The sequence below is a fragment of the Esox lucius genome, chromosome 5, assembly GCF_011004845.1.
Source record: "Esox lucius isolate fEsoLuc1 chromosome 5, fEsoLuc1.pri, whole genome shotgun sequence".
Classification (NCBI taxonomy): Eukaryota; Metazoa; Chordata; class Actinopteri; order Esociformes; family Esocidae; genus Esox; species Esox lucius.
In genome coordinates this window covers 401,433-414,088 of record NC_047573.1, presented here as the reverse complement: position 1 = coordinate 414,088, position 12,656 = coordinate 401,433, and the positions used below count along the sequence as shown (strand labels likewise).

At 42.4% G+C, this 12,656-nt stretch overlaps 1 protein-coding gene across 3 annotated transcripts in view; it reads left to right on the top strand.

Moving 5' to 3' along the window:
* Positions 1 to 12,656, top strand: part of klhdc3 (kelch domain containing 3) — a 45,658-nt gene that overhangs the window by 12,355 nt on the left and 20,647 nt on the right. For 2 of the 3 annotated variants that reach the window (XM_029119738.2, XM_029119739.2), the window contains exons 4-8: positions 221 to 336; positions 2,866 to 2,937; positions 5,319 to 5,532; positions 6,202 to 6,288; positions 8,460 to 8,568. In XM_029119738.2, coding sequence (XP_028975571.1) covers positions 221 to 336; positions 2,866 to 2,937; positions 5,319 to 5,532; positions 6,202 to 6,288; positions 8,460 to 8,568 — 598 coding nt within the window. Of the gene's footprint in view, positions 1 to 220; positions 337 to 2,865; positions 2,938 to 5,318; positions 5,533 to 6,201; positions 6,289 to 8,459; positions 8,569 to 8,774; positions 9,097 to 12,656 lie in introns of those variants that run through there. The other variant, XM_020046662.2, reaches the window with a different exon arrangement.

The window sequence follows — 12,656 nt, the reverse complement described above, 5'->3', positions numbered from 1 at the left end:
GCGTATTTAGGTTAACGATGCGTGTAGGTTAACGATGCGTGTAGGTTAACGATGCGTGTAGGTTAACGATGCATTTAGGTTAAAGTGTATTTAGGTTAACGATGCGTGTAGGTTAACGATGCGTGTAGGTTAAAAATGCGTGTAGGTTAAAGCATATTTACGTTAACGACGCTTGTAGCCTAACGACGCGCGTGTAGGCTAATGAATGTTTGATTCCCAGACAACCATCGGTGGTTCACTCCTAAGATCTCTGGGACGGTTCCAGGGGCACGTGACGGACACTCAGCCTGCATCCTGGGGAAGGCCATGTATGTTTTTGGAGGATATGAGCAACTGGTGAGTCCCTGACCTCTAACCCTGACGAACCATAACGCCTTTCACAAGCAGTTTTTTAAAAACATTTGTCACCAGATGCCACCGACAGTTTGACCATCTTTGCTTTCGTTCAAGACAATCCAAAGACACTAGAAGTTGTACCCAAAACCCAGTCCGGTTATACTTCAATTTATTTTTGTCAGTTTTTATTTCTTTACCATTACTTTGTCATTGTGACAATACTAGTGGGGAAACCGCCAGGGCCCTCTACGCCTTCAGAGAGGCCTTAAGGATAGATACAGATCTGTATAATTTCACATTTTATTTTAAGTTTTATTTTAATTGAATCTTTTTTGTCTCAGTTGTGAAGATCTTCCTATTGAATTTCTTCAGTTTGTGTTGGAAAAAGAAGGGTTAATATCCAAGAGAAAAAAATATCAAAAAATATCAAATCATAATTTCTTTGGTAGTCTCTTCATTGAAATAATCTAGCTGGGCTCACTGCTCATTGGCTAGGTCCTCAGGCTTTGAAAAGATGGCACCAGCCAACATCACTGACATTGACATTCAATTAGAGCCGCATTTTGGTATTACATTAGAGTGAACCAATCACAAATTGTCTTGTAGTAGGTGGGACAATTGTATGACGTCTCAAGGCCCAAGTATATATCACTAATTCAGAGCCAGTAGCGAGCCTTATCTTGTGTTCTCATGCTTGAGCCTAGCCAGCTTGCTAGCTTTTTGCACTGAGTGTACGTAAGGATGGCAATGGCCCAACTGTCAGCCCTGGCTTTGATCTCAATTGAAAAATAACATATTTTGGATTTAAGATCAAAAGACAAGCTACAGTGGATATAAAAAGTCTACACACCCCTGTTTAAAATGCCAGGTTCTTGTGATTTAAAAGAATGCGACAAAGATAAATCATGTCAGAACTTTTTCCACCTTTAATGTGACCTAGAAAAATAAAAAACTCACAATAATCTGGTTGCATAAGTGTGAACACCCTTAAACTAATACTTTGTTAAAGCACCTTTTGATTTTATTACAGCACTCAGTCTTTTTGGGTAGTAGTCTATTAGCATGGCACATCTTGATGTGGGAATATTTGCCCACTCTTCTTTGCAAAAGCACTCCAAGTCTGTCAGATTGCGAGGACATCTCCTGTGCACAGCCCTCTTCAGATCACCCCACAGATGTCCAATTGGATTCAGGTCTGGGCTCTGGCTGTTCCATTCCAAAATGTTAATCTTCTTCTGGTGAAGCCATGCTTTTGTGGATTTGAATGTGAGATTTTGTGCCAAAATTTCCTGGTATTTGGAACTGTTCATAATTCCCTCCACCCTGACTGAGGCCCCGGTTCCAGCTGAAGAAAAACAGCCCCAAAGCATGATGCTGCCACCACCACGCTTCACTGTGGGTAAGGTGTTCTTTGGGTGATGTGCACCAAACATACCTTTTGGAATTACGGCCAGAAAGTTCAACCTTGGTTTCATTAGACCATAACACATTTTCCCATGTACTTTTGGGGGACTTGATGTTTGTTTTCGCTAACTTCAGCCGGGCTTGGATGTTTTTCTTTGTAAGAAAAGGCTTCTGTCTTGCCACTCTACCCCATAGCCCGTTCATATGAAGAATACGGGAGATTGTTGTAACACACAGCCAGTACTTGCCAGAAATTCCTGCAGTTTCTTTAATGTTGCAGTAGGCCTTTTGGATGCCTCCCTGACCCGTTTTCTTCTCTTTTCATCAATTTTGGAGGGACGTACAGTTCTTGGTAATGTCTCTGTTGTGCCATATTTTCTCCACTCAATGATGACTGTGTTCCAAGGTATATCTAATGCTTTGGAAATTCTTTTGTACCCTTCTGACTGATATCTTTCAACGATGAGATCCCTCTGATGCTTTGGAAGTGGACCATGGCTTTTGCTCTGAGATGCAACTAAGAAAGTGTCAGGAAAATCCTACTAGAACAGATTAACTGTATTTGTGATTAATCAGAGTCACTTTAAATGATGGCAGGTGTGTAATGACTTCTATTTAACATGTGTTTGAATGTGATTGGTTAATTCTGAACACAGCCACATCCCCAGTTATAAGAGGGTGTGCGCACTTATGCAACCAGGTTAGTGTAAGGTTTTTATTTTTCATTTCAGTTTCAGAAGATTTCAGTTTGTTTTTCAATTGGTCTTGAAACAATGTGAGTCGTTGTGTGGTTGAATTCATTCCCCCACTATTTAAGTGACTGTTTGTTTTGGCACATTATTCTTTGAAACGATGCAACCGTATTTCCTTCTGACATGGTTTCTGCCATCGGTATTTGAAACCGTTGTGTATGTCTGCTGCTTCTGAGCCACAGCCGAGTCGTGGCTTAGGACCGTTTGACTCTCATCAAAGAATTGCTTCTCCTACATAGGTCTACAAAAGAAAGGTCTCAAGTCACACTGCATACACACTTATAATGAAGTGGACATTGCACGACATTATAAGAGTCTTTTTTCTTTGGGTAAGATCCCGCCTGTTTCCATGACATTCCCTTCTCTCTTCCAGGCTGACTGCTTCTCCAATGACATTCACAAGCTGGACACTACCACCATGGCCTGGTCATTAGTCAATGCAAGGGTGAGAAACCTAAAACTAACCCCTGGACTGTACACCTAACCCACTGCTGTGACTTGGGTTGGTTTAACAGCTGTTGTTTGAGGAAGCTGCTGTTTGTGTGCCTTGGTTTTACTGTACACTAAATCTAATGTATGTAGGCGTACATGCAGACTACACAAATTAATTTTGTCTAACCCTACAAGAATCATTCGCACACACTGAGATGTCTTGCTGTTGTTAGCACAGTTGATTCAAAGATATACATTGGGGTGTTTTACCGGAAATCCTTTTTTTGTACATGATATTTGTTGACTCATACACAACCATGGATTTCTTAACTCCGAGGATGAGTCCACCAATAGATGTGGAAACCAATATTGTTTTTATAAATAGCTGAATAATTCCTCTTTCATCTTTCAGTGACACACCTGTGGTAGACTGTTTCTCATTATTCTACAAATATCCTGTACAAAGAAAGAAAAATGCATGTCAGGTAAAACAACGCAGCAATGTTTATCTGTCAAATTTACCAACAAAAGTCACCTCAATGTCTGCGAATGTCTCGTATGTTTCGACCAGTCCTTTCATTTATATAGTTGATTAACCTGCGATTTAGCTATTTGGCCGGCATGTTATCTTCATGTCTGGTCAATATAGGCAAAATTAATTTGCAGAGGTTATACATCAATACATCAAACTACCTCTTTGATATGTTCATACTTGAAAACACACAACCAGTCAAAAATTTTAGAACACCCCCCATTTGTCTAGTTTTTATAGAAATGTAAGCAGTTCAAGTCCATTGAATAACCTGAAATGGTACAAAGGTACGCGGTAAACGTCCCTTTGTTTAAAAAAGTTTAAGTCACCAAAAACGGAAAAAAATTTGAAGTAAGCAAGTCTCAATTTCAATTATAAAGAAAACACTTCAAGATGCAGGTTTGACACATCAAGTAGCAGTAAGAAAGCCATTGCTAAGAAAAATAAGAAAAAGTGACTTGACCGGGCCATGAAGCACTGCCAGTGGACTATTGAAGAAGTTTTATAGATTTATTGAAATATTTGGTTCAGCATGCAGGGTTTTTGTAGGCTGTCAAGTAGGCAACAGGATGGTTCCTCAGTGTGTGACATGAAACTGTTAAACATGGAGGAGGAAGTGTGATGGTCTGGGGCTGTTTTGATGGATCCAGAGTCGGCAACTTGCTCAGAGTGAGTGACACCCTGAACCAAAACAGCTCCCACAGCATTTTACAGAACCATTCAATACTCTGGTGTACTCCTAGCTGGTCATTTATTTTTTGTCTGTTTATTTCTTCTATGCTTGAATTTCAGAGTGCATTAGGACATAAAACTGTCTGTGTAAACCTTATGACCAGTAGTGTATATGGAGGCAAGGAAATACATCAAGGTACCTCTTAGATATGTTCATACTTGATTATATGAAATCCATATCTGCATTTGTCCAAAAAGTGCCACTTTAATAATTGTTTATAACATATTCTTTACAAGATGTCCTCTCTCTGTCTAGAAGAGGGTGTCTGCTCTGAATGTAGCTGGAGTTCATTAATGATCTAGCTAATTTCTTGTATCAGTCAGTTTGTCATGGATGCTAATGTTAATTGCTTCAGAGATCAGATCTAAGTGTTCTAAGGATTCATCCCCTTGGTGATGAGAAAGTGGATCTGTGCTTCAAATCTCTCTCCACTAGAGGGCACAGTTCAGCTTCTGTTAGTGTCTGTGGTCATGGCAATCACATCTTCTCTGTGGGCCTGAGGAGCACTCATCTGGAAGAAAACAGGACAGAATGAGTTATTTGTTCCATTGAAATGTTTCACCACAGTGTGACCTAATGAATATGAAACTGGTAGTTGCTGTGTAATGAAACTGTTTTACTGCAGTGTGACCTAATGTGTAATGAAACTGTTTTACTGCAGTGTGCCCTAATGTGTTATGGAACAATTTTACTACAGTGTGACCTATTGTGTAATGGAACAGTTTACTACAGTGTGACCTAATGTGTAATGGAACAGTTTACTACAGTGTGACCTAATGTGTAATGGAACAGTTTACTACAGTGTGACCTAATGTGTAATGGAACTGTTTACTACAGTGTGACCTAATGTGTAATGGAACAGTTTTCTACAGTGTGACCTAATGTGTAATGGAACAGTTTACTACAGTGTGACCTAATGTGTAGTGGAACAGTTTACTACAGTTTGCCTTAATGTGTAATGGAACAGTTTTCTACAGTGTGACCTAATGTGTAATGGAACAGTTTTCTACAGTGTGACCTAATGTGTAATGGGACAGTTTACTACAGTGTGACTTAATGTGTAATGGAACAGTTTACTACAGTGTGACCTAATGTGTAATGGAACAGTTTAATTCTCTTGTGCCTCCAGGGTACTCCAGCGCGTTGGAGGGACTTCCATTCAGCCACTATCATTGGCACCAAGATGTTTGTGTTTGGGGGAAGAGCTGATCGATTTGGTCCGTTCCACTCCAATAATGAAATCTACTGCAACAAAATCAAGGTGTTTGACACAGAGACCAACAGCTGGCTGAACACCCCTTCTGCACAGCTGCTACCAGAGGGACGTCGCAGTCACTCAGCCTGTAAGACACAGAACCACAGCATGTAATTCACCCACGCAGCCTGTAACACACAAACTGCCAGTAACACACACACACTCTCTCTCTCTCTCTCTCTCACACACACACACACACACACACACACACACACAGTATGTAACACACACACACACAACCAGCATGCAATACACACACACACACCGCCTGTAATACACACAGTATGTAATACACACACAGCATGTATTACACACACACAGCATGTATTACACACACACACAGCCTATAATACACAAACTGCCTGTAAATACACACAGTATGTAAGACACACACACACACACACGGGCCCTAACACACACACACAGGCCCTAACACACACCAACACACACCCACCTACACAGCCTGTAATACACACACACACGATCATATATATGATTGTTCTGGTTCATGATTATCACGCATGATTGTTCTGGTTTATGGTTATCATACATGATTGTTCTGGTTTATGGTTATCATACATGATTGTTCTGGTTTTTGCTGTTATGCATGCTTCTGAATAATAAATGTGCTCTCTTTACTCGCCATTATAAAAAGTTATTTCTTGATAACGGTAAATGAAAGTCCGAAGGGTGTGTTTGTGATTCTGCGGGGGCTCTTGCTAGTAGGAATAAATGTGTTCCTGTCCCTCTCCACCAGTTTCTTATAACGGGGAGTTGTATATCTTTGGGGGCTACAACGCTCGTCTTGATCGACACTTCAACGACCTTTGGAAGTTCAACCCAGGTAGGTCTGCTAAATTCTTAAAATACATAGCTCAAAATAATTACAGGAACACTTTAAATCACATATCGGGTCTCAATTAATAAAATGTCATAACACTCAGTGGAAACCAAAATGACCACCCGATTGAGGGCTGGATTCAAACTCACACCGAAAATCTAAGTAAACCATTGAAATCACAGGCTGTTCCAATTTCATCACGGCAACTCATAATGTGACTCTGTAGTCTGTATGGCCCCCACATGCCTGTATGCACTCCCGACAATGTCTGTGCATGCTCCTGATGAGATGGCGGATGGTGTCCTGGGGGATCTCCTCCCAGACCTGGATCAGGGCATCATTGACCGCCTGGACAGGGATTACGTGTTCCCTTTTTTGAGCAGTGTAGTTTAGGTGTAGAAGTGCTGGTTTGGTTATAACAGGGAAGAGGGCTGACAGCCAGACATTGTTGCTTTACAGTTTTGACCTGCTGTCACATTGACCTGCTGTTATTTTATCTTGATGATCACAATGTGTAGCTGAAGTGGAGTTTCAAAATCACAGACACTTCTGTCCTATTTTGACCCAGTTACTTGCTCTCTCTCTCTCTCTCCTGGTCTTTCTTTTCTCTCCATCTCTCTCTCCTTTCTCTATCCTTCCTTTCTCTCTGGCAAGCTATCAGACATTTTAATTGGCTACCTACTCCCCATGTAGAGATGTGCTTCACAGACCTCTTTGGGCCATATTCATTATGTAGAGAGTTCAGTACTGATTGAGATATTCTGTCTGAATGGCACTGCCTGGTCTGAACAGCCTGTTGCCATAGTGAGTTAATGATGCTGTTGTGAGCCAGCCTAGAGGAGGTCCATGGTGCTGCCTTATAAAGGATGATTGAATGATGAGTGGAAGTCCATGGTGCTGCCTTATAAGGGATGATTGAATGATGAGTGTAGGTCCATGGTGCTGCCTTATAAGGGATGATTGAATGATGAGTGTAGGTCCATGGTGCTGCCTTATAAGGGATGATTGAATGATGAGTGTAGGTCCATGGTGCTGCCTTATAAGGGATGATTGAATGATGAGTGTAGGTCCATGGTGCTGCCTTATAAGGGATGATTGAATGATGAGCGTAGGTCCATGGTGCTGCCTTATAAGGGATGATTGAATGATGAGTGTAGGTCCATGGTGCTGCCTTATAAGGGATGATTGAATGATGAGTGGAGGTCCATGGTGCTGCCTTATAAGGGATGATTGAATGATGAGTGGAGGTCCATGGTGCTGCCTTATAAGGGATGATTGAATGATGAGTGGAGGTCCATGGTGCTGCCTTATAAGGGATGATTGAATGATGAGTGGAAGTCCATGGTGCTGTCATACAGAAGAGGGAGGTTTCATATATACAAATAATCCCGGAACTGGAGCTAGGCTCCAGAAAGACACTTCTGGATGGAGCAAGTCTGTAGAAACACACTTCTGGATGGAGCTAGGCCATAGAAAGACCCTTTTAGATAAAATAAACAATAAAGCCATGCTCAGTTTGTTTATAATACGGCACGTCAACCTGGGTAATAAAACAAAAGTTTTCCTCAAACTCCTGTGACTGACTCCTCCTTTACCTGCACTTGTGACACTGCAACTCTAAGCCAGTGTATTCATTATTTAGTTTAATAAGAATTGTGTCTTCCTTTTAATAGAAGAATTTGGGAGAATTCTTAGGTAATTTTGTGTTGTTATAGGTTCTGCAGGCAATGTCTCAGCGCTCCATTTTTCTATTGAATCATTGGCATTGTTCCAACTTACGCTGTCAGTCTTCACTTCCCTGTACTGTTGCTTTATTCTCTTTATTTTATCAGGGATCTGTTTGTTAGATCAGGTGAAAACCATTATGAGAAGCCTAAAGACTAGCAAACGATACACATCGCTATTCGAATAGCACAACACTCGGCACGTAACACGTCAACACGCGAACCCCAGACTAAGCCAACCCCGGGGCTTGGCACCTAGTGGCCGACTGGCGCTGGCTGGTGTCAATGGCAACAGAAACATGTCTGGACTTTAGGGTAAAACACCAGTGTTTGGCATCAATGGAAACCAGTCATTAGATGGAGCTAGGTCATAGAAAGACACTTCTGGTTGGAGTTGTGCACACACTTCTGTGTAGGTCTCCTTATCTACTGTGTGTGTGTGTTACATAGAGGCGTTTTCATGGAAGAAGGTGGAGCCGAGGGGGAAAGGGCCATGCCCCAGGAGAAGACAGTGCTGTTGCATGGTGGGAGATCGCATCATCCTGTTTGGAGGAACCAGGTAAGATAGAGTTATTAACATTTATACTTCCTAGTAGTGTAAACCTAAAGGATCTCAGTTCTTTAAGTAGGCTGACTAATCCTAGTTAGTGCGGGGCCTGTCACCCGGCCTGGTTATCTGATAGTGTTCCATGGCCCAGGGTTTGTTCTGGAGATAGCCCCCTGAAGACCAGTAGCCAGCACGGTAATTATCTAACGGTGTTCCAGGGTTTGGTCTGGAGCCCCCTGAAGACCAGCAATATACCTATATAACGAGTCTGGTGGCTGACTGCTCTGGGAGCCATGTTCCATCACTGTTATCAGGAGGCTGGCTGATTCCAGCTGACCCCCATAGAGACTGTCTGATATGGGGGATAACAGCTTCTAGTCAGACCACTGATAGCTCTTCCAGCCTGCTAGGCCCTCGGCAGACTGCCACCAATCTCACTTCTTACTACACCTTCACCTGCAGGAACTAGGAAAGGTTTTCTGATCAAATATTAAAATTGAATAAAGATTGTTTGCTATGATTATTCTACCTGGTTAGTATTCTAAGAAATTATTTTTTATTTACAGCAACAACCTGGGAGCATTTAGGGTTAATTGTTAAGGGTTAACTTGTCAGGACCTCAGGATGTAGAGGTTAGGTTTATAACCAAACAGCCTTGACCGAGGGGTGATTTTTATATATACAGTAGTCAGGACCTCAGGATGTAGAGGTTATGTTTATAACCAAACAGCCTTGACCGAGGGGTGATGTTTATATATACAGTAGTCAGGACCTCAGGATGTAGAGGTTAGGTTTATAACCAAACAGCCTTGACCGAGGGGTGATGTTTATATATACAGTAGTCAGGACCTCAGGATGTAGAGGTTAGGTTTATAACCAAACAGCCTTGACTGAGGGGTGATGTTTATATATACAGTAGTCAGGACCTCAGGATGTAGAGGTTAGGTTTATAACCAAACAGCCTTGACTGAGGGGTGATGTTTATATATACAGTAGTCAGGACCTCAGGATGTAGAGGTTATGTTTATAACCAAACAGCCTTGACTGAGGGGTGATGTTTATATATACAGTAGTCAGGACCTCAGGATGTAGAGGTTAGGTTTATAACAATTTTTAATGATGTGATGAATGCCCTCTGTTGGGACTTTGCTGGGGATTTGACCAGGGGATGCCCATACAGGAGTCCTGATTTCCTGTTGGCAGAAGCTAGGGAGGGTCTTGGAGGGTGGCAAGGCTTACAGAAGGAAATGAGCGGGTTGTGACATGGTTGTCTCTTTGTCCATATGCCTGTCTGTCTCCCTGTCTGTCTCCCTGTCTGTCTCTCCATCTGCATCCCTGTCTGTCTCTCCATCTGCATCCCTGTCTGTCTCTCCATCTGCATCCCTGTCTGTCTCTCCATCTGCATCCCTGTCTGTCTCTCCATCTGCATCCCTGTCTGTCTCCATCTGCATCCCTGTCTGTCTCCCTGTCTGTATCCCTGTCTGTCTCCCTGTCTGTATCCCTGTCTGTCTCTCCATCTGCATCCCTGTCTGTCTCTCCATCTGCATCCCTGTCTGTCTCCATCTGCATCCCTGTCTGTCTCCATCTGCATCCCTGTCTGTCTCCCTGTCTTTCTCCCTGTCTGTCTCCCTGTCTGCATCCCTGTCTGTCTCTCCATCTGCATCCCTGTCTGTCTCTCCATCTGCATCCCTGTCTGTCTCTCCATCTGCATCCCTGTCTGTCTCTCCATCTGCATCCCTGTCTGTCTCCATCTGCATCCCTGTCTGTCTCTCCATCTGCATCCCTGTCTGTCTCTCCATCTGCATCCCTGTCTGTCTCTCCATCTGCATCCCTGTCTGTCTCCATCTGTCTCTCTGTCTGTCTCCGTCTGTCTCTCTGTCTGTCTCCATCTGTCTCTCTGTCTGTCTCCGTCTGTCTCCCTGTCCGTCTCCCTGTCTGTCTCTCTGTCTGTATCTCTGTCTGTCTCTGCTTCTGTCTATCTCTCTGTGTCCCTGTCTGTCTCTATATCTGGATGTTGTGTCTGTTTCCTGATACTATATAAATGAGGGTTTGATCCCTGAGGAGCTGTCCGGCCACACACACTGGTCCAGTCTGATGTGTTTACCCTGTACCCTCCAGACACACCCAGATCCCAACACACCTAACTTCAGTCCAAGCTAGGTTGGATTATGTTTACACAGAGACACTTAAGACCCTAACACACACACACACACACACACACACAGACAGAGTCAACACAACAGTTTATTTACCTTCCCTTTCTTGTGTTTCAACCGTGGAGAGTGAAAGTGTGTCCTGACTGATGAGTCTTCCCCAGTCTGATTCCTGCTGGAATAACTCACCCCGTTGAAGATGTGGTAGCCAGAGTGCTTCAGGTATTCCAAAAGTGCTCCGACCATGAGAGGAACACTTGGACAGGAGATAAAAAATATACTGAGTAGAGCAAACATTTTATTCCAGGCACCCACTGAATTGTGTATTATTCATGATAATGTCTTTGCTTCCTGGTGGTTTACTCCTGATAATGTCTTTGCTTCCTGGTGGTTTACTCCATAATGTGCTAATTTTCCTGAACCTTAAATGCGTCCTGAGTCTTTAACACTATCCAGGTATTTACCTCAGTTTACAGCGAAAGACAAATTTGTTTCTGTCTCAGTGAAAAATACAAAGCTACACAGCCCATCATGAATTAAGTGCAAACACCAATATCCACAACCTGAAGTCAGCGATGCATGGAAACACCCTCAGATTTATGTGTTTCTTTATGCATACAAGCACAGTGAGGAAACACTGTAGATTTATGACCACTCTTGTTTTCCTTTAAGGCTGAGCCGAAACAGATCTCTGAATTATATTTATTTAGAACTATCTAGTTATATTTATTAACTCTTTATGGTATTGATTTACCAGCATTCAGGTGTTTGCAAATTATTGATTATTTTACATACCCAGGGTCCTATAAAATTCCAACAAGGAATTTAAGAATACAGCCTAAAATAAAATGTCTAAATGTGGAGTAAGCCTGGTTTAAATGAGGTTATTCCTGGAAACAGTTTTGGGCCTCTATTATTATATAGCAAGGTAGAATCCACTCATTTAAACCCTCTAAGGGTACCAAGCTATATGCCAGTGGGTTTTCCCGTGTTGTTACGGTATACTTTGTTGTTGTTGATAAAATTAACCATATGCTTCTCATTGATGACACAAACCTGTATTCTCCATAAAACAATGTATTGATTTTCAACTAAATGTACTGAGGAAGTAATTTAAGTACTTAATTCAATAACTACAGGCCTAATGAAATCCACTGTTTCAGGGTTCAGGGACATCAGAAAGAGTTAGGGCTGAACTAAAGAACTGGACTAAATGTGTTTTTCTGGGAGACACTGTGGCTGACCCTTAACACTAACCTTATATGAATATTACAGCAATATAGTAATTAAGCTGTAACCCTAACCCAATGCTGCCACATTCCACATGAGTGTGAGAAACTGTCAAGAGCAGTGCTGTGGAGTGTTGCTCTTGACAACTTGGAACATTTTCTCACCTTTTTGGTCTTGCTCGTTGATGTGGAATACACTTTTCTGAAAAAAAAATTTTAGTTAGTATTTTACACCAGGCTGTTAAGGTCTATGCTCTGTTATGTCCTTGGTCCCTTTCCACCTAAACATTTTCACAGATGTGGTTAAGAACAACAGCTTGTAATTAGTTCCCATTATAAAGTGATTTAGTGCTGCAGTTTATCGTGAGAGGGAGAGATCCCACACACACACACACACACACACACACACACACCAGTCCCCTCAAGTTCCTTCAGAGTAAACAGGGTGCTGTGCTGCAGAGAGGCGTGACATTCTGTCCTGATTTATGACTTCAGACTGCCTGCTTTGTCACCCAAAGACACCCGACCCACTGCCCTCTATGGCCCTGATGGGCTCTGATCTACTGGTCCTCATCTGAGGCCCTGAGAGGCTCTGATCTACTGGTCCTCATCTGAGGCCCTGATGGGCTCTGATCTACTGGTCCTCATCTGAGGCTGCTTTGCTGCAGGCGACTGTATGAGTGGCTCCATCTCTATGCATCTCAACCTGGCTCATTAT